General features: G+C 40.2%; 1 protein-coding gene across 3 annotated transcripts in view; it reads left to right on the forward strand.

The window, feature by feature from the left end:
- RGL1 (ral guanine nucleotide dissociation stimulator like 1) overlaps positions 1 to 22,260 on the forward strand; it is a 249,511-nt gene that overhangs the window by 154,615 nt on the left and 72,636 nt on the right. For all 3 annotated transcript variants that reach the window (XM_059412756.1, XM_059412758.1, XM_059412757.1), the window contains one exon: positions 12,667 to 12,875. In XM_059412756.1, the coding sequence (XP_059268739.1) occupies positions 12,667 to 12,875 (209 nt within the window). The remainder of the gene's footprint in view (positions 1 to 12,666; positions 12,876 to 22,260) is intronic.

The following is a 22,260-nucleotide window of genomic DNA, read 5'->3' on the forward strand; positions in this document are numbered from 1 at the left end:
TTGCTTTAGCAGTCCAGCTAAGAGGTCATGATCAAATATTACATACTTGCATTGTTTCTGTACACACTTTTCTTACTTACATGTACAGACTTTCTTATTTGACGGAATTTAGAATAATTAAGTAAAGCTGGTTTAGGGAACATAATGGTAGATTTGTTAAATAAAAAGCTCATTCCTATCTTAAAAACATTCATTTAATACTCATGAAGTGCTTGTTGGTGTGATTATAGGCTGATTTCTGGAATTATAAATACAAATATGACCAGTCTTTGCCTTTAAAGATTTCACGGTCTACTGGAGGATGCCTGGAAGTAACCAGATACTGACAACATGCTATGGAAAATGTGTGATTACCACAGATGTTTCTGTCTGTCTCTTGGTAGACATGCACAGTCATCTCTTTTGGGAAGGTATGTAGGAGTGGAATTGCTGAAGCATAGGATAGGCTTGTTTGGCTTGAGTGAATACTTGGGCTTTATTCTAAAAGTAGAATTTGTGCTTTGGAAAGAACATTTTGGCAAGACTGGAGGCAAACAAGCATCATTAAGTGCTTGTTACACCTCCCCAATTAAGAAATGAGGTCTAAATTAAGGCAAGACCATAAGGAAGGCGCATAGAATGGGGAGCTGTTTAGGGAAAGGGACAGGTGGGATTTTGGAGTTGAGGGGAAGATAAGGTGGAGACAAGGATGACTGGCAGGTTTATGACTTGTACCATCGACTAAGTCAGAGGGTAGAGAAGGGGTGAGATTTTAGAGGAATGAAATGAGTTGAATTAGAGTTCCTTCTGGAGTACCCAGAAGAAGAAAAGTTTGAAGGAAATTAAGAACTCAAGATAAAGATCTGGAAGTTGATATGCTTGTGTTAGGCAGAACTGTGGGATTTATGTATGAGGTGGCTAGAAAGAAGATGCAGACTAAGAGGAGGCTGGATGTTAGAAATGTGCCCATATTGGTGCTTAAATGAAGAATCAGGAACTAGCAAGGAACCTGTAGTATGGAAGGAGAGCCTTGAGGGCCATGAGCTGGAATTCTGGTAAAGTGTGACTCTGGGTCCAGACCACCTAGATTGACTCCTTGCCCTGGGACAAGTCATTTAGCTTTTCTTTGGCCTTTGTCTATAAAATGTGTGTAAAATGCAGATAATAAATGTATCTGCTTTATAAGCGTATTATGGGATACATAAAAAGTGCTTAGAATCATTAGTTGTTATTGAGAAAGGGATGTTCATAAACTAAAGGGGCAGAGATTTCCAGAAGGGAATCAGTGGTTGCCCGATCTGTAGGGATACCGCAGGAGGGAAGTGCAGGAGCATTTTCACAGCGTTGACAACCAGGGGGAAGAGTACTGAGGGCAGAAGTAAAGTCTGTAGGCTAGTCTTAGTACCTTCCCTTCTTGTAGGAATGCGCATTGAATTTCAGAGCATACACATGTCAGAAAGATCACATGGTTTGCTTGAGAGCATCTCAGGTCTTTGACATGAGTGTTAATAGCTTGGTTTATTATAGAACTCTTTTATCTCAAGCAGTTCAAAGTGCATCCCACTTTTTTTTTTTTTTTTTTTTTTTTTTTTTGAATCATCCTCACAACATCAAGGTGAGTTAAGAAAGGTCAAGGTAGCATTATTCCAAGTTGACAGATGAGGACCCTGAGACTAAGAGAAATCCCATGGCTTTGTCTAAGCTTATATTAGTCAGCTTCTCCTTTATTCTGTCGATGGAGTGTACCCCTCTCTCTTCTCGCATTGTCAGGCACAGGATTCCTCAGAGGGTGGTCAGGGAATCTTCTGCATTTAGCATCACGTGGGATGCTGGCTACAATGCAGATCCCTTGGCTTTATTCTAGGTTGACTGATCAGCGTCTCTGCAAATATGGGTTCAGGAATCAGTGATTTTGCCAGCACTCCAAGCGATTCTTTTGAAACTGTTTAGTGTGTTCAAGGAAACAGAAATAAATCCCCAAGTGCACATTGTTCTTAGTGACATTATTCACACACACAAAAAATCTTGAAGTATTTTATGTTTAGAAACTCAAACTATTGTAACTAAAACTTTAGAGCTGTTTCTGAACATATTGCCTGATTTATTATCTTTGTGAAATGGCGTAGTATCTTTGGACTTGAAAGTAAAACTGATTTGACCTACACACATGAATAGGACAATTTATTGGTGTGTTACCATAGCACTGCTGGGTGTGTCACAGAGAAGCTATGGCCAAGAATTCTTCATATTTACTTCATTTTGGTTAATGGTTCCATCTGCAATTACTGTATATAGTAAACATATATATATATAAATTTATGAGTATATAAATATATTTATTAGTTACTATATTATATATTAATTACTATATATTATATATTAGCTACTATATATCAATGTGTATGTTAGTTACTATATATATAGTAAGCTCATATATATATATATAGTATTGATCAGAAAGAGTTGCTTTCTCTGTATTCATAGCTTCTGTTTTCTTTTTCTTTTTTTTTTTTAAGATTTTATTTATTTATTTGACAGAGAGAAATTACAAGTACACTGAGAGGCAGGCAGAGAGAGAGAGAGAAGGAAGCAGGCTCCCTGCTGAGCAGAGAGCCCGATGCGGGCCTCGATCCCAGGACCCTGAGATCATGACCTGAGCCGAAGGCAGCGGCTTAACCCACTGAGCCACCCAGGTGCCCAGAGCTTCTGTTTTCAAGTGATAATGAAATCAACCATATCTCTCTATGGTACTTCCAGTGGAGCAGCATAAGACTCTCAGGGTCAGGTAACTTGAAGACTGACGCTAGGGGATGGACTTCATTACACAAGCCTAGGACCAGGCAGTGATGGCTCATAAATCACTTTCTTCTCCTTTAGTTGTAGGGGAGGTGGATTTTTCTGGGTGAGTTGGGGGTCTTGTCTCTCTGGTTCTCTATTTTTACTTTTGGCTTCCAACAGCCACATAGTAGGGACTCAACAAGTACATGTTGAATGAATGAATCCACTCAAGTGTATTTAGGAACTACCAAACACAACCAAGTGAAAAAGAGTTATTCTAGCCCACTGCTGAGAGGAGTAGAAGGCACTGACAAGTACTCGATGATTAATTGAAGTAGAGCTAGAAACAGAGTCTGGTTCTGTGGGATTCCCCCAACCCCTGCTCTTCTTACCATTGATTGTCCTCCTTACCGTTGACTCAAGAGGTCTTTATCTGAAATTCTCACTGGAAGGCCTCTATTATTTACCTGGAATTATTTAACAAAAATATGCCCTAATCTTAAGTTCTGTCCATCCCTTCCCTTCCATGCCATTAAGGGAGAAGATTCACATTCATATTAGATAATCTCCACCATAGGTTTTTAAAGAATACAGTCCTTTTTTTCCTTATAGATACCCTTAGCACCTCATTTGGGTTCTTTGCACAATGGAAGTTCATTTTATACTGTTTTTACTGACTTGAGATCAAGAATGGGTCATGACCCATGGGAATGATGAGCATATTATTAGGAAGATAAATATTTTCCTTACGACTGACATGCCTATATTTTTACATATATTTTTGACACATTAAATCTATTGAATGGAATGGTTGCTTTTTCAGTTTCTGTTCACTTGAGAAGTTGGATCTATGTTTTTGCCAGCTATCAGTCCTTTCTATAATCTATCTTCTCCTTTATTTTTGTTAAGTGTCAGCATTTACAAGCCTGCCACTTTGGCTGAATCTCACAGTCAATCACATTGTCATTCTTCTTTCATTTTCCTTTCTCTCTAAAGCTAGAAGGAAATGAGCTCTTGGCTAGAGAGATTTATAAACCTAGCAGGTAGGAAAATTAATTAATAATCTGGAAATTAGAGGAGAGCATGCGTGTTCCCCATGGGTTCTTACTCTGTGTTATCCAGTAGCTTCTCATATGGCTTACTGACATTTTTTTCCTGGCCTCTTTGGAGCCCTTGGGTGAAGTCATTTGTATTTATTAGGATTAATTTACTCATTTAAGAAACTGTAATAATGAGGGGGATTTTTGTTTTCCTCTGGAGAGGGTGTGTAGCACTAAAACAATATTTTCCCCCTTAGCTGTTAGAGATCTCGGTCAGTGTCAGGAGGAAGGAGGCATTTACTACAATAAGACCCAACTGTTGGTGAAAGTAATTGAGGTAGGGGAAAAAAATTGGAAAGAGGATGTTAGTATAACATACAATATTTTCTTTTAACTATAGAATCCTGAGTAGTTCTTAAAACTGTTCAACAGGCCTTCAGGTCTGTTCTTTCATTTTATCTTTCTTAAAACAATGGTATAAAGTATAGAGATTCTGGGCTATTGATGGTTCTGATAGCCCTGGGTACGCAGATATGGAGATGGAATACCCAGTACTGTGTTGCTTTGTGTTTTAATGCAACACACTATATAGAAAGACAGGGCTGGTTTTATATCCTGGCTCTGTCCATTATGCTAATGGGCTGGGTACCTTTGGGCCAGGCCTCTCACCTCTCGAAACCTCAGGTTCCTTTATTAAATGAGAATATAAATGAGAATAATTATTGTTCTGGAAGATTATTGTAAAGATGGAGTGTCTGACCCATGCCCAGTAAATACCTATGAACCCTCTCTTCTCTTCCTTTTCATTTAGGGCATGAGGATGGTTTTCTTAGAATCTATTTATAGATTATGAGGAGGAAAATCTCCTGTGGAAAAAAGGCAGTTTATTTCAGAATATCTTTCAGAGTGATGTACTCAAGATAAACTAAATTGTTCTTCCCACCTTGCCCTGGATTTGATCACCTGAGAGCACGTTGAAAGACACCTGCTTGCTCTGTACGTAGCCATGTCTACAAATCCCTGACCTAGGAATATTACCTTGTCAAATTCAGCTCTGAGGACTCTGTCCTAGAGCTTTGAGGGAACAGTAAAGTTAAACTGTACCTTTTTTTTTTAAACAGGTTTTTTTTTTTTTTTTTTAAGATTTTATTTATTTATTTGACAGAGAGAGATCACAAGTAGGCAGAGAAGCAGGTAGGGGGTGGTGGGAAGCAGGCTCCCCGCTGAGCAGAGAGCCCGATGCGGGGCTTGATCCCAGGACCCTGGGATCATGACCTGAGCTGAAGGCAGAGGCTTTAACCCACTGAGCCGCCCAGGCGCCCCTAACCTGTACCTTTGAATTTGTAAGTCCGCATAGACTTTAAAGACTTAGTTTTGGAGGGGAGAAGAAGCAAGTTAGACAGTCATTACTTGAATTCTGAAATCCAGGGGAATAATGATTTGCTGGCATTTTGATAATGGCGCTTTGATTTTTATGCTTTATCATTATAAAGGGGATAATAATAGTGGGAAAGAAGTGTTTACTTTGCTTAAAAGGGAACTAATCCCATAGGGGAGGAGAAGGGATTCTTTAGTGTGGTATGTAGAAGAAGAATCGAACTAAGGACTATGTTTGGGAACATTAGGCAATTGCCACCCCTGCAACCTACCCCTGCCCCTCATGCCCCAATGATTGGTGAAGGAGCCCTTTAAGTCTGAGAAGGAGATAAAGCCCCATGGAACTGTCTATGGGCTTTATGGGGGGCTGGGAAAGCCTCCGGCTGTGGAGAAGCTTTTCCATTCATAGCAGGCTTCATTCACAGAGAATGTTAGGTCACACGGAAGCTCACTACCCCCTGCTGACCTTTCCAGACAGAGGTTGGCTGGGCCGCCCAAAAACAGAATGAGTTCCAGAAAGCCAGGACACCTGTTAACCTGTGACCTCAGGATATGATGACCTTGGCTATTTGAGGCTCTGAACGAGAGAGAAAGAAGGGAGTCATACATTTTGCAAATTCATCCTGGATCCTAAACTGTCTGTGACTGTTTGTGCCATGATTTGGTAAATGCAACAGACTATTTCAGTTCAGACCTCCCTCCCCTCATGCAGCTCTAAATCCTTGAACTTCTCAAAGTAACACGTGATTTCTAAATTTTATAACACAGATGGGCGAGACATGGAGGCATTAAGTTACTGTCTTAGGCTCCGTAGTAACTTGGCCTCGGAAATGGGGATGGAGCCCAGGTTAATTCAGAACATCTTTATCATTAGCATTCTGAGTTTTAAGCGCAAAAGTAGCATATAAAAGTGAAATTATCTTTTTGGGAAATGTGATGTAGCAAACTCCCTGAAATCCATCTTATTTTTTAATTTGGCCCCTGTAAAGACTTTGGGGTCCTGCCAGGAGGACCGGAATGTCAGATGTGGGGATTTGCATAAGCAAGATGGAGTCTGTGATAGGCTAACATTGGACTGAGCAGCAGGAGGACTACGTCTTCAGGCGATGGAAAACACAATTTCCTGTTTCGTCCAGGACAGTTCCTGGACTGAAGGGGGATCTACGGAGCCCAGTTAAGACAGGATGGTAGCGGGAGCTGGGGTTTCTGTGTGATAAAACAATGGCCTTTGTTTGTTGTCACAGCTCTCTTAGCATTTTCCAGAGGATGAAGGGTACTCATCCTAGAAGTCTGACCACACTGTGACATGTGGCTTCAAGTAAAGTCAACTCTTGGGGACCCTGTCATTGTTTTGAGAGCACCTTCATGCTCCGCTACTCTGCTTCCTTCACATACCTACATTTATTCTTAGCTCAGAGGCATCATTTCTGCCTTCCCCAAGGTCAGAGATCACAGTGACAACACAGATGCCTTAACCAGAGTGGACACAGATTGAGAAAAATATTCAGCCTCCCCGTGTGAAGGTCCCTCCTGCATTTACCATAGCATCATCTGGGAGGGGCTCCTGGGCAGTGGCAGGCTGGTAAATAGCTCTCCAGAACAAACGCCTCAATTTGTGCCCAGTGTGCCAATTTCTATGTGTAAATCTTTCCACAATGACCGAATTTACAATACCAAGGCGGTATCATTGAACATGGAACTGAGAAAGGGTGTGCACAGTTGGCTCTTCCAAGCAGGGCAGAGCCGGTTCCAGCACATCACTGGCTGGACCTTGTGTGTTTTTGCATAATTAGATGGAAGGTTGGGTTGGCCTGTGTCTAAATCTGGGAATGAAGACTTCTTCTGAGTTCTCTACCCAGAAATGTTACCAAGGATCAGGCGATGCGTATGTTTGCTGCTTGTGCAGGTGCTTCTTCTGGTGCTTGCCATCTCTGCCCTTGGGACCTTCTGAATTTTGGTCTTCTTCCAGATGCCCTCCTCAGTCCTCTGTTCTTCCTGTTCTACACAGTCTGCCTGTGACAGTGAAGCCATTTTAATTGACGTAATGTCTACGTATTTCCACCTTAGACCCCTGTCCCCAGCTTTGATATTCTAACTGCCTTTTGGACTGTCCTATTGGAAAAATCCCCAAGATACTTTGAGTCCTAGGTCTCTAAGTTGGAATTCAGTACCTCCGTGCCATGAAAATCTGGCTTCACTTTCTCAGTTTTCGTTCATATGGGTGGCGCTGTTACCATCTCAGGCATTCACACTAGAAACCAGGGAAATGTTCCTGGTTCTTTTCCCTTAGCTTCATCCTCTGCATCCGACTCTTCAGCAAGTCCTGACAATTCCTGAGTAGCCCCTAAATATGCCCCCTCCCACCACTTTCTCTAGCTCTGTCATCATTAACGAAAGTTGAGGCCCTTCCAGTTATGTACCCCAAGTATCAACAACTTTCTTACTGATTTTCTCAGCTTTGAAACTTCCCATCCCATCTGTCCTCCACACTGTGATTTCTCTGACCACACTTGAAACTAGAGGAAATGACGCCTAAGCTCTATAGGATTTGACCAGCATCCTCCATGATCGGGTAGTTCCCTGCTGACTCTCTAGCCAAGCTGTCCATTCCTTTGGTCTTATTGCTCCTGTAACCAATAGGATGTCAACTCCTCCCGCCCCCACCCCACCCTCATATCTCTTTTCTTAATGCCTTTGTGCTGGTGTCTCTGCTACATCCTCCCCAACGTTGTTAACTCCTACTCATAACTTAAAACCCACTGCAAGCATCCCCTATTTAGGATGTCTTTTCTGATGCCACCTTTAGGCTCTTCCGTGGTGTTTGTCTATCTATCTCTGCTCCATTTTGTTTTTTTAACTCACTTTGCATTATAATGGTTTCTTTGAGTCTCTTTCCTCCACTAGACCCAGCAGCCTGGGTGTCAGAGCTGCACGCTCTTTACCTTTATGTCTCTCTTACCTTGCACAGTGCCTGGCACATAGCACGGTTAGTTCACTGGGGCTGAATAAGTAAGAGAGAGATCCATGCTGTACTCCTCGTATGCACTTAGCCCAGCCTTCCCAAATCAAGATAAAGATACAGGATGCTAGGTTGAATTTGAAATTCATATACATAACAAATACCATTTTAGTATGAGTCCTAAATACTACAGAGGACATCCTTATGCCCCCAAAGTATCCTATTATTCATTATTTATCTGAAATTAACATTAAACTGAGATTCCGGCAACCTTAATCTAGAGAAAAAATGAGCTTGCACCCAGACTAGTTCACCCAACACAGAAGTTCACACTGAGCTTGACATCACTTGCCCTAGGGTTTTGTGCGGGACTGTGCCTTGTGTCTCTGAATGGCTTATGGGTGCATAGCTCATAATTCTCACAAGTACTGGCTTTGCTATAACACTGTGCTGGCAGCCATTACCTACATGCATGTTTTCCTTTGTATGGCAAGGACATTTAATCTATACATACATACATACATACGTACATACACCTAGATGCATACATATACAGTCCAGACAGATGGTCAGAGCGTATTTGTGTAGTGTCTCATGACATTTCATGTGGCTAAATGATGTGTTTCTCTCAAATGGGAATATTACACACAGAGCTAGCAGTGTGTACCTTCTTAAAGTCTATAAAACCCTCAATGTGGCTTTTAGGTTTTGTTAGAGAGTTATGACTGGAAAATAACTCGCTGTTGACATTCCTGCTGAGGCCAAGATGCCCCAGAACTGATGTTCTGAAGGTTGAACATGACTTGGAGAAGGACTTCATACCGTCTCTGTTTTAATGAGGTTGTTTACTTAGCATGTCCACTATTAAAGTATCAGATGACTGAAGTATTATTTTGATTGAAGGACTTTTTTTTTTTTTTCAAGTCAGAAACACCCAAGTTGTTAACAGTTTATGTTTTCAGAAAGTGAAAGAGTGTCTTTCTCCACGACTGGAAACAGGATTGAAATATGGCACATTTCATCTCTCACATTGTTTTTCTCCCGTTCTCCTTGTGCCAAAATGGATAATTATGGAAATTCCTCAGCTAGGACAGTCGAGCAGAGTTTTAGATATTTACCCCATAGGAGTCAGACATGTTCTCTCAGGAAGTAGATTCTAATGGCAGAGAGATTGCCGCCCTACCCCCCACCCATAAAAAAAAAAATCCTGAAACATTTTTGTGGCCTCAGTATCATGATCTTGTCAGTAAAACGATGGTCTCTGATTAAATCCAGATTGAGCTGTTTCCTGTTAGCGTGCTAACCCAGAGGGCAGGCTCAGCCCTCCATGTATTCCTCTCCGAGTCTGGGATATTAAACACTTGTCTGCCAAGGCTCTCCTCCTGCCTCCCCCACTTTCCTTTTAAACTAGAATTCAAAGGTATTGAGATACTACACACAAAAACAGATCCTAAAGTCTCTTAAAAGGTTTCTGAAGCTAGAGAATATTTTGCTACAAAAATTAAACAAAAATTCTAGCTTCTCCAGCGTGAACTGTACAGCAGATTTGGGTTTTCTGTTTCACTTTTGTATAATTTTATTTCCATGTAATTCCAAGAATAAGTGGATAATTTCAAAATTTTTGTTTCACAAGAATGTACTATGTGAGGGTTGGTAAATTTGAACTCGTCTCCAAGAACCGTCCCCCCTGCTCTGGCAAGTTGATATTAGGGTGTTTAGCGAATGGGCAGAACGGGACACGAAGCGAGGGCTCTGATACCTTAACACACATTGTGAATTCTTGTGAGAATGATTGTAGGCACCAGACCAGTTCCTGTACCTAGAGAATAATTTTTAACATCCAAATAGTCAAAGTATTTTATGAGCTGTTCTGTTAGCTCCAACATGGTTCTTCCTAATGCACAGATGCAAACACTGAGGAACAAAAACCATCACCAGGAGGTATGTGGGCGGGGGGAGGTGGGGGGGGGCAGGCGCGCATATGGAGATTTTTTTTCCTCCAGAGGAAAAGGAGGACTAAAGGAAGCGACTGGGTTAATGAATAGCAGGACTCCATTCCCAAGGGAGAGCCTTGGCTTCCTGCCAAATCTGCTTTCTGGCAGGAAAGGGGACCCCCTTCATCAGGTCCCTTGACAAGTATTTTTCTCAGTGTTTGAATTTTTGGCCACAGCAGTGCTCAGGGAAAAATTAGTTCTTTTAAGTCGTTTTTACTTTCAAGAAGAACAGATTTAAAGCAGAATTTGCGTGGTGAGTAAAATAAGAATCCTCAAATTACAAGATTGTTTGGTAAGGAAACAGTGTCTCAAGGTAAGGAAGTTTGATTTAGAATTAGAGCTTGAATATCCCTGGAGAATGAGAAGCCGTTCTTTTCATGGTTGTTGTTAACATTTGACATCGAAGCACGTTTTTTAACTACTTTTTAATATCATTAGGCTGATCATTTTTCTGGAACCAGATTGTCTGAAGTGATAAAGGAAAACATAGAAAACGTCCGTGCATTTTGGAAACATAGAAAACATCCGTGCATTTTGGTATTAAGGAAGAGGTCAAGTGGATAAGGATATTGGAAGATCAAAATTAGACCTTGTATTTTATCATGCTTTTTTTTTTTTAAGTGAAAGGTAGCAGAAGTGAAATATAGTTTAAATGCATCACAGTGATTTACTTAGTTAACGTTTTTCAAAGTAGGTTCTTTCTGATGGTCTGCAAGATGCTAAGACAATACAGGGAAGCCCATTTGAAGGGATCGTGTATCATATCCTTCTCTTGGAGTTTCATAACACGTTAGCATGTTAAAGACAAATTCTGCAGTAAAGAAATACGCTTGACTTTACTCTGGAGTTCCCAAACTTGACCACGGGACCTTTTGTTTTAGAACTTGTGTTTGCAGCACCCATGTTGGGCAACACTGTACTAACCAGTAAAAAAAGTAATTATATCCTTTCCACTTGCTGTTTCTGCTTCAAGTGGACTGTCACCCCTAGGATGACAGACGGATACTATTAGGCCTGTTTTGAAACTACATGTAGAGTGATAAAGGATGGTTACTAAGCCATGATCTGAGTCAGCAGGCCAAAGAGGCTTACAGACAGGTTCGGTATTTTGCCCGACCAGATCCTGTTCCTTCGTAAAGCAAAAGTATCCTTCGAGAAGTCAATAAAGAAAATCACCCACCTTGGAAGGTGGGGTCTTACTATTCGTTCCCACTAGCATTTAGACATCATGACGTTGAGCTACCCTTCCTCTTCTCTGAAAGTAATAACTACCGCTTTGGTCCTACTGGACGCAGTCTTGTCAGCTAATTTCCTTCCGCTGGATGAACATGGGACAGGCCAGTCGAAGAAAAAGAAAACGTGCAGCCTCGTGAGCGCAGGCTTACCATTCAGAGATCCAGTTCCCTGTTCTTTGCTTCTCTTCCTCGATGTTCACATGGCTGGCTATTTCAGTTTAGAAAAATCTAACATGCCACGATTTAAACTCACCATTGAGGAAAACGGCCTAGCGATTGTTTGCCGCATCGGCACTCACTGATGATTTATTTTAGAAAAAGATCCTCTTGGTAGGTCATCTTCGTGCCTGTGAAGGACACGTTAAGCTGAAAATTGCATCTCTATAGAATTTGTGAGGCAGAGATTTATGGCAGGAGGTAAGGCACATTCTTATTTTTCTTCCATTTAATTCTCTCCCCTCAGACTCAATTTTGAGCTCTGCATATCTTATCCATAATCACTTGTTATGTTTTATGTTTCCCAAGGGGCGGTCATACCTGCCAGTATTATCTGCGGCGTCATTCTTGTGTGACAGCTACTTCTCAGGAGCCCATGTCCTTTGTTGTTGGGCACAAGTCTCCAGGAGGCAGGGATCATACACCCATGCACCCTTTCCACTACTCCCCAGGGATGAGCACAGGGCTCCCTGGTCTAGCCACTTCCTGGTCAATTCCACTGACTGCTGATGACATTGAATCAGGAAGGCTGTTGCTTCTTGTGGGCTGAAGAGTATCAGACCGTGGTCAGATTTCCAGAGATTTCCATGGAGGACACACTCTGGCCATGGCTGGTCTTTCAGCCCAGTAACACGATGTCAGTGGGGCTCATGCAAGTCCTGAAAATCTCAGTCGCCTCTTCAAAGCCAGTGTGTGTCAGCCCCAGCACACCACTGTAGGAGATGTCTGTAAGAACAAGCTTGACAACTCACCATGGAAAAACACAAAGGAAATGATCGATTAACTTCTGCTGAGCTTGATTCTGGGCTCACGGGAAGCATCCTTGGCCAGTTTAGCCCAGCAGTCAGGTTCTTGATAGGGCATCAAGGAGAAGCAAGTGTAACCACCGTGAAGTAAAGTAGCGCCCCCCCCCCATCCCCCACCACCTCACTAGTACCCTCCCAGGTGGGAGAACTGCCTTCCATGACTTGTCGGGAAATGAAATAAGAGCAAGGAAAACGTGACAGGCTGTTTCAGCAGTCTCAGCGTTTTGGGTTTTACTTTGGGGAGCTCTTTCGCCTGATCCTCATCATGAATTTATTGTACAGGTTGAAGGGGACCAGCTGCCTCCAGGACATACCGTCAGTCAGTACGAAACCTGTAAGATCAGGACCATCAAAGCTGGAACCTTGGAGAAGCTGGTGGAGAACCTGTTGACGGCTTTTGGGGACAATGACTTTACCTACATCAGCATCTTTCTGTCAACGTACAGAGGCTTTGCCTCCACTAAAGAGGTGCTCGAGCTGCTGCTGGACAGGTAAGACTCCAGCGGAGTTTGCGAGAGGAGAGAAACAGTTGGGGGGGGGGGGCTTTCTGCGGAGGGAGGGCGTACGTTTCAGAATCCCCTGCACTTGGGATGCGGAGTGGGATGCGTGAGGAAGGAGTACCTGGAAGGAACAACTTCTGGAACAAGTGGCACGGAGGCTATTCAGGAGCCATTTTATGGTCTGTTTCTGTTAGAAATACCTTATAAAAAAAATCTATAAAATATTTAGGAGTATATGCTATAAATCTAGGTTCAGTTGCCTGCGGATTTCAGTTTCTATTTTCTCCATATGTTCATAATTTTATGTTATTCTAGTAAATAATCAGTCACCAAGAATCTTACTGGGTTGTTTGGAGAATTAAATATGCTAATATAAGCTGCCCGGCTAGCTCAGTCGGTAGAGCATGAGACTCTTAAATATGCTAATATAGGGTCACCTGGGTGGCTCAGTGGGTTGAAGCCTCTGCCTTCAGCTCAGGTCATGATCCCAGGGTTCTGGGATCAAGCCCCTCATCGGGCTCTCTGCTCAGTGGGGAGCCTGCCTCCTCCTTTCTCTCTCTGCCTACTTGTCTGTCAAATAAATAAATAAAATCTTTTTTAAAAAAATGCTAATGTATGTGAAGTGTGGAGTTCAGCATTAGACCCGTAGGAAGAAGCTAGTGGATGGGAGCTTCAATAATGATGGTGGTGATACTGTGAACAGTCACTGTGCATCGACTGCTCTGCGGACAGGCACAGAGATACTATCCTGGGTTTATGTTGTCAAGTCCCATGTTACATGTGGCAGAGCAGGGTGTATTGTAATTCACACATTGATAATTCTATTTCCCCCCTCATTTTGGCTTTATTTATAATTAAGCTTAACCTTTTAATAAATTATTATTAAATTGACTTGATATTGGGAGGAAGAAAGCCATCCGTCAGTTGTTCTAGACACATGAGAGCTTTCATCTAAATCCTCACATTCTGGGGTTCCTGCCTAAGAAAGAAAGTGAGATAGGACGTTTTTGTTGGAGTAGTTGAATGCTGACTTTTAGGTAGGTTTTTTAAATATTTTGAAGGTACTATATGCTCATGTGCTCATAGAAGGATATATAAAGGAAATATTCATGTTTTTATCATATTGCTACATTGTCCCAAATATCTTTTATTAGGTTTTTTTTTTTTTAATTTAGAAGTAGAAAAAAAAATTAAATAGACCATAATCTAGTTAGGCAGATAACACATATTAACATTTTAAGAATAGAAGTAATAGAGACTCTTGGGTAACTCAGTCAGTAAGCGTCTGCCTTTAGCTCAGTCCTGGGATCAAGCCCCACATCAGGCTCCCTGCTCAGTGGGGAGCCTGCATCTCCCTCTTCCTCTGTCTCTCTCCCTCTGTTCATTCTTTCTCTTGCTATCTCTGTCACTCTCTCTCAGGTAAATAAAATCTTTTAAAAAATGGAAGTATTCCATATATAGTGAAAAGTTCAAACAATTCAGAAAATTATGAAAGTAAACATTTTCTTTTCCCCCAAGTCCCATTCCTCTTAGGTAATCACTGTCTACCATTCCTTTTGTATTCTTCCCCAATTTTTCTGGGCATATATACATATATATATACACACATACACATACACATACATAAATATATATAATATTTTTTCATATTTGATATTTGTCAAAAATATATTTTTATATGATACAGATAGAATCATAGTACACAGTCTGTTCTGCAACTTTTTAAAAAAAATTTATCTATCTTGGAGATTTTTTTTTTAAAGATTTATTTATTTTATTCAGGAGAGAGCACAAATCTAGGGAGGGGCAGAGGAAGAGGGAGAATCTCAAAGAAACTCCCCCTCTGAGCCCAGAGACCAATGTAGGGCTCGATCTCATGACCCTGAGATCATGACCTGAGCCAAGACCTCGAGTCCAACACTCAAATCACTGAGCCACCCAGGTGTCCCGTCTTAGAGATTTTTTGTTTATTAAGAGAATAAACGTATGTGAAAAGCTTAGAATAGTGGCTAGCATATTGAAAGCTCAAGAAATGTAAGATACCGTTATTTCAGAATCACATATAGATGGATTTACCATATTCTTTTTAGTGCCTTTATAGTATTTATGGAATAGATTATTCTGTGGGTGGGCAGTTAAGGTCTCTCTAGTTTTTTAGTTGGTTTTTAAATTTTTTGAGCACTGCAAAGAGTGTTTTTGAATATATATCTTTGAGAATTCTGTAGGATAGTTTCATAGAAGAGTGATCCATGGGGCAAAATATATAAACATTTTGAAGTGTGAGAGGTATTGCTAAGTCCCCCTCCAGAAGGCTGTATCAACCACGCCCCTGTCACAGAGAATGAGAGTTGCCTGTTCCTTCGCTTTCCCCACACCCTTGTGAACTGTGGATGTTTTCACCGCTGTCATTGAAACCATCTCTATTATGATCTGTCCATTGAAAAATAGCTCATTGCTTTTAAGTTTATGTTTCTTACATTTGTGACTGAGGTTTAGCATCTTTAAAACATTTACTGGGCATTTGCGTTTTCTGTTTATGTCTGTTCATATTCTTTTCTTATTTTTGTTTTGAACTATTATCATCTAATTATTGATCATCTAAGTGTAATTCTTTAATATTATGAAATTAGTTTTTTGCCGGTCGTATGTTAGACATATTTTTCCTAATTTGTCCTTTTGTTTTATTTATTTATTCATTTATTTATTTAAGAGAGAGAGAGGGCATGAGCAGTGGGGGTGGGGAGCAGGGAGGTGAGGAGAGGGAGAAGCAAGCAGGTTCCCTGCTGAGCAGGGAGCTGAATGTGTAGCTAGATCCCAGGATCCCAGGATCAGTACCTGAGCTGAAGACACGTACTTAACTGGATGAGCTACCTAGACACCCCTGTCCCTGGTTTTAAAAGTTCTTTATTAATGGGTCACCTGGGTGGCTCGGTTGGTTGGGTGTTGGACTCTTGGTTCTCAGAGCCTGCTTAAGTTTCTCTCTCCCTCTGCCCCTCCATCCCACACTCACTCACATGTGCTCTCTCTCTCTCTCTCTCAAATAAATAAATATTAAAAAAATAAAAGTTGTTTATTAATATTTTTCATGGAGACATTTAAAGCAATTTTTTGGGCGATCATATCTATCAGTCTTAAGTAAGGCCTGTGATAATAAAGTTCTATTCCAGTGTGATTAAGGTTATTGATAACTGAGTTTTTCTCAAGATATTTTCCTCATCGGTGCAAGACAGAGTGACATCATTTGGACCGATGGTTATTCATATGTTCATATTCCAGAACATTGGCAAAATGTCTCTCTGTCCTTTGTCATGCATTGATCTGGATATGATAACTCTGGACTTCAGCACAGAAAGTTCTGTAGTGTTTTTGCATGGCAGCACTTACAACGTTAAGCCTGGTTTATGAATCTGCAGGATTAGTGAGTCATATCTTTCATGGTTTGTTTGCTTGTATAGTATCTCACACCTATAAATAGAACTTGGAGAATTATGTGAATTTTCTTCTGGCTATTTCATGTGTATATAAAGAATGAAGTATATGGAGTATACAGTTGGCCAACAGTATGGGGAAATAGGTCAGCACTTCAAAAACTCCTACAAGTTTCCTTTGGAATAGGCAACCTCTTCTACTTACGGGGCAACTCCACTGATAATAGGCCACAGATGTCTGTAGTCAGTAAAAGAATGCACATGAATTCCAGCTGTTCATCATAAATAGTGGACATACACCCAGGAACTAGCGTGTTTAGTCTGTGACTCACGTACATCCAGCTTTTATTTGATGATTTTTAAAATCTCCTCTTTGTTCTATTATAGGAGATACCCAATTTTGGATTTTTAACAGTTAACTAAGTAACACAATCAGCATGAATTCAGATTTATAATTCAGAATTCAGAACTTGAATTCAGAATTCAAATTCAGTTTACTTCAAATTATCATTTAAGGTATAACTGAACAAAAGAGTTAAGATTTATCTTGACCTGCTTGGCTAGGCCATGGTTGGCCTTAAATTTCATCTCCTAGTCCTATCCTTTGCTTGCTTCTGAAATGAGTGGAATCAGTGAGCGCTCAATACCTGTAAAATACCCAGTACTCTGCAAGACAGCATTTGTATGAAACAGAAATACAAGACTTGGTTGGTTCTCACCCTTGTTAATTTACTGTGAAGCCATTGGTACTTAACCTTCAGGGTCACTCACTCACTTGCAATACTGCCTTACATAATTTGTATTCACAATTTCATATTCTTTTTCTTAGAGAGTACCCTTCAAATTCCATATGCTCTGTAAAAAACTGGATCTACCCCCGAGAACTTAATATTTTACTGCAAAATAAGGCTTATACTCCTAAAACAAGCAGGCAACCACTTAAGATGGTGTAAAAATCAAACTCCAACATGTTCTGTCTAAGTTCAGAGAAGTAAATCTCATTCATTGTGCTGCTTCTGTGAAAATCTGATTTGTCTATGTGTATACAAACTTCGACGTGAATATTTCTTTCTCCCCATTTCCTACTCCCTTAGATCGTGTGACCAGATGTTTATCTTTGTTTAATTTTAACCAAAATGCAGATACTGTGGAACACGGGGTCCTTACATTGGTTGCTGGGAGTTCTAATGTCTGTAATTGGGAGGTAAACAATTAAATTGCGCAGACTCACCTTCTCTGAAGATACTCTTTTCTTGTTAGTAAATCGTGGTCGGGTTGTTTGTGAGTCTCTGATGTAACCTTTTTATGATTTCTCTTGGTTTCTTAATAGTAAATTGCTTATCTTTTGTGGAATCAGTACTGAGAAGTTATTATAGGATGTGCTAATCCTAACCAGTCAAGAATGGATGGAAGGCAGATACCACAGTCTTTATTTATCCTCAGGGGAAAGCTTATTTGTTTCTTGTTTTTTGTTGTTGGAGAAAGCTTATTTGAAGTCAAGCTTTGATTTTCCTTAAGATTTCCAATCCTGTGGCTTTTCTCATATGGAACTTTATGTGGTTAAAAAAAAATTTTTTTTTTATAGTTTTTTTCATTCTGCTAATATGAGTCTTTGTGATTGACCAATAGACAGTGGTTTGAATTCATATATAGTAATTCCATGTGTTTGCTTTTTCTCTTGCTTGGGCTTATTAGCAGTTTGCCAGAAATCCTGTTTTCTGTGCTTGTCACCATGGCTCAGTTAATTCTAGGGCTCATTGGCTTCCTTTTAACCTAAGAGAAAGTTTCAAATTGTGGCTCAGCTATTTGTGTTAATGCTTTGAGATTTTATTTTCCCTAACTTAAAACATACATGCCACTTAAACATACATTTTTCCCACAATACCATTAAAAAATAGGTAAGGGAGTTAGGTCCCATTGAAAATACCCAAGCTCAAATGTAGGGAGAAATCTACCTCAACTGGTGATCCTCACGGAAGACCATGAAATGTTTATACCCATACCTAGACTTTTCTTTAGACACCTGTCCTATTAGCTACTTTGGGGCCACTTCCTGATCATTCTCTGATCTGTATCTCTCCTATCAGAAGTAATCAGAATGCCAGGGACAAGCAGAATAGGGGTGAATGTGTCTCCAGAAACTTTTGCTTAGCCACTGTTGGCACCCAATTTGCAGTTTGGAAAGAACTGAGCACGTGTGAACTACCCCTTCATTTCCAGTGAACTCTCCCAGTGGAGGCCTTTTGGAGAGGATAAAGGTTAAAGGCATCCATAAACACGATACTTCAAGATCAGTCTGACTTGAATTTGCTTGCTTAGGTCACAGAGACCACATTACTTCCGGAGGTCTTTCAACTTATCTCTTCTTTTCATGTTTTCTTGCCATGCATTTACGCAGACTTCGTCTCAGTTTATCTATCATCGCGTTACCTCTCTGTTTACAGATAAGAAAACTGAGGCTCAGAAACATTGAATCAGCAACTAGCAGAGCTGGAATTAAAACCTACCTCTTTCTGAGTTGGAATCTTTTTCCAAGCATACCATATTACTTCCCATGATCTGTTAATGCCATTTTAAAAGAAAGGGTGATTTGGGGATCCCCCTCAATTCTACTCAGTTGACTTTCCTTGGAAACTACATTACTCTCTTCACATGCACATCAATATTCCTGTGTGTTCGTCTTTTCAAATGATAGTTACGAGATGTTTAATATGTACTGTAGGAAGTGCCTTGTATATAATGGTGGACAAACTGGTCATAACTCCTGTACTCTTCATATTTAATGGCTAGTGGGGGGAAAGTAACATTAAATTCCTATACAAATGAATGCATATAATCAGACTTTGTACAATCCTTGGGGTGTAAGAGCTAGATTCTGGGACAGAGACAATTAAGAGATGATTTGGGGGCTGGATATTACCCAAACAAAACTGGATGTTGGCCAGAGATGTAGGGGGTTGAAAAGGCCACGGACCATCAAGGTCACTCTTGGGTCTGTGTGTCTAGAGTGTCTCTGTTTATTTGATGTGCTCAGGTCAGAACCACTGACCTGACTCTGCTGCTTCCCAACGAGGATTCTTTTTGGCGGACAGGGGTATAGTAAATGAGAAAGCTTGGGAGGATTTATGCAAATATATTATCACTATGGCGATAGTAATCTTAAAGCCATGCTCTGACATCTGGTGTAGTAACACCTGGAGTAGTAGCGACGTAAAAGATGCTGTTCCAATAACCAGCAAGAATGGAGCTGACCTTGCTGAGTGAAGCGAGGAGTCGATCAAATGTAAAGCTTGGCAAAATAAGTCAGAGAAAGACAAATACCATTCGATTTCACTCATGTGTGAAATTTAAGAAACAAACAGGGAAAAAGTGAGAGACAGACACGAATCAAAATATAGACTTAACTGGAGAGGCAAACTGATGGTCACCAGAAGGGATGGGGTGGGGGGATGGGTGAAATAGGTGGTAGGGGTTAAGGCGTGCACTTGTGAAGAGCACAGGCTGTTGTACAGAAGTGTTGATTCACAACATTGTACACCTGAGACTAATATAACACTGTGTTAACTAAGTGGAATTAGAAACTTAATGTAAAGCTTGAAAACATTTCATTAATTCCATAGACTTTGTCATAAGTGCCAAATATGCTTTTGTTTCCTTTCAGAGTTTTAGAATATTTATGGAAAAAGCGGTCTTTCTGTCTTTCTTTTAGGGGATTCATGTAATGAATAGAGTGAGCATGAACTCAGAAGTAAGAAAATGAATTTGATTACAGTTTTGCACTTCTTACTTGCTGCTCAACATTGGGCAAGTTACTTTATCTTACTAGCTTCAGTTTCCGTGCCTATAGTGTTAGAATGAAAAATAACCCTAATACTTATAGAGTTATTATGAGGTTTAAGCTTGATGGTACAAAGTTCTTAGTATAGTGGTTGGAGTGTTTAAGAAATTGCCATCAGTTTTTCTTTCTTCATGGAACTTTCTACTTTTGGAAATTCCCTTTTTTATTTATCTTGCTTATTTCTTGCTGTCTCCATGCCTCTGCTGTTCACAGCTGTATCCTTAGGAATGGTATCGGCCATTGGTTCTTAGGAACTATCTGTCCAAGACGGCTAAATAATGGTTTATGTATTATTTATGCCTATTATGAGCCCTCGCATTGAAAGGTACAACCATGAACATACCCAGCATCTGCCTCCATTTGGTGGGACAGACAAGTAAATCTAAAGACTCGTACCATTACTGTCAAGGCAGTGAGGAGGGTTCAATATGTACTTTAAAAAGAGAGACTTTTTTAAAAATAGAATTTAAGGTTTGTAGCAGAATTGTGGAAAGTACCGAGAGTTCCCACATACCTCCTGCTCACTATCAACATCCCACATAGAGTGGTACATTTGTTACAATTACAATGACAGACATGTCATTATCACCCAAAGTCCATAGTTAAATCAGGGTTCACACTTGGTGGTATACATTCTATGGGTTTGGAAAAATGTATAATGATGTGCATCCATTGTTACAGCATTATACAGAATAGTTCCACTGCCCTAAATAGCCTCTGTGCTCTGTCTATTTATCTTTCCCTCTTCCCACCCAATCCCTGGAAATCACTGATTTTTTTTTTTACTGTACCCATAGTTTTGCCTTTTCCAGAATGTCACATTGTTGGGATCATGCAATATGTAGCCCTTCCAGATTGGGTTCTTTCACTTAGTAACATGCAATTAAGGCTCCTCTGTGTCTTTTCATGACTTAGTAGCTCTTTAATTTTTAGTGCCAGATAATATTCCATTGTCTGAATATGCCACGGTTTACTTATTCATCCACTAAAGGGTATCTTTGTTGTTTTTACATTTTGGCTTTAAATAATAAAATAAAACGATAGTGTTGTAAACATCCATTTATAGGTTTTTGTATGTATCAAAGTTTTCAACTTCTTAGGATAAATTTATCAAGGAGCAAAAATGCTGGATCATGGGGGAAGAGTATGTTTAGTTTTGTAAGAGACTGCTGAACTGTCTTTCAGAGACAGAGAGGTGCATTCCCACTAGCATTCAACAAGAGTTCCTGTTGCTCCACATCGTTGTAAGCATTTGGTATTGTCAATGTTTTGGATTTAGGCCATTCTGATAGGTGTGTAATGGTATCTCACTGTATTTTAGATTTGCAGTTCCATAATGACATATGATGCTAAAAATCTTCTCATGTGCTCATTTCTCATCTGTCTATCTTCTTTGGCAGTGTATCTGTTTAGGTCTTCTGCCCATTTTTAAAAATTGTGTTGTTTTCATATTGTTGAGTTTTAAGAGTTCTTTTTATATTTTGGATAACAGTCCTTTATCAGGTGTGAGTTTTGCAAATGTTTTCTCCAAGTCTTTGACTTGTCTTCTCATTTCTTAACATTATCTTTTGCAGTGCAGTAGTTTTTAAAATTTTAATTATGTCCAGCTTATCATTATTTTCTTTCATGATTTGTGCCTTGCTGTTGTATTTAAAAGGACATTGTTGAGGCACCTGGCTGGCTCAGTCAGTGGAGCATACAACTCTTGATTAGGGATTGTGGGTTTGAGCCCCACATTGGGTACAGAGATTACTTACAAATAAACATGGAGGACATTAGGAGAAGGAAAGGATAAGTGAATTGAGGGAAATCGGAGGGGGAGATGAACCATAAGAGACTGTGGACTCTGAGAAACAAACTGGGGTTTTGGAAGGGAGAGGGGTGGGGGGTTGGGTGAGCCTGGTGGTGGGTACTAAGAAGGGCACATATTGCATGGAGCACTGGGTGTGGTGCATAAACAATGAATCTTGGAACACTGAAAAAATAAAATAAAATAAAATAAAATAAAACAATTAAATCTTAAAAAAAAAAAAAAAGAAAGAAAAGGACATTGTTATACCCAAGATCATCTAAGTTTTCTCCTATGTTATCATCTAGAAGTTTTGTAGTG

The sequence above is a fragment of the Mustela nigripes genome, chromosome 10, assembly GCF_022355385.1.
Source record: "Mustela nigripes isolate SB6536 chromosome 10, MUSNIG.SB6536, whole genome shotgun sequence".
NCBI lineage: Eukaryota > Metazoa > Chordata > Mammalia > Carnivora > Mustelidae > Mustela > Mustela nigripes.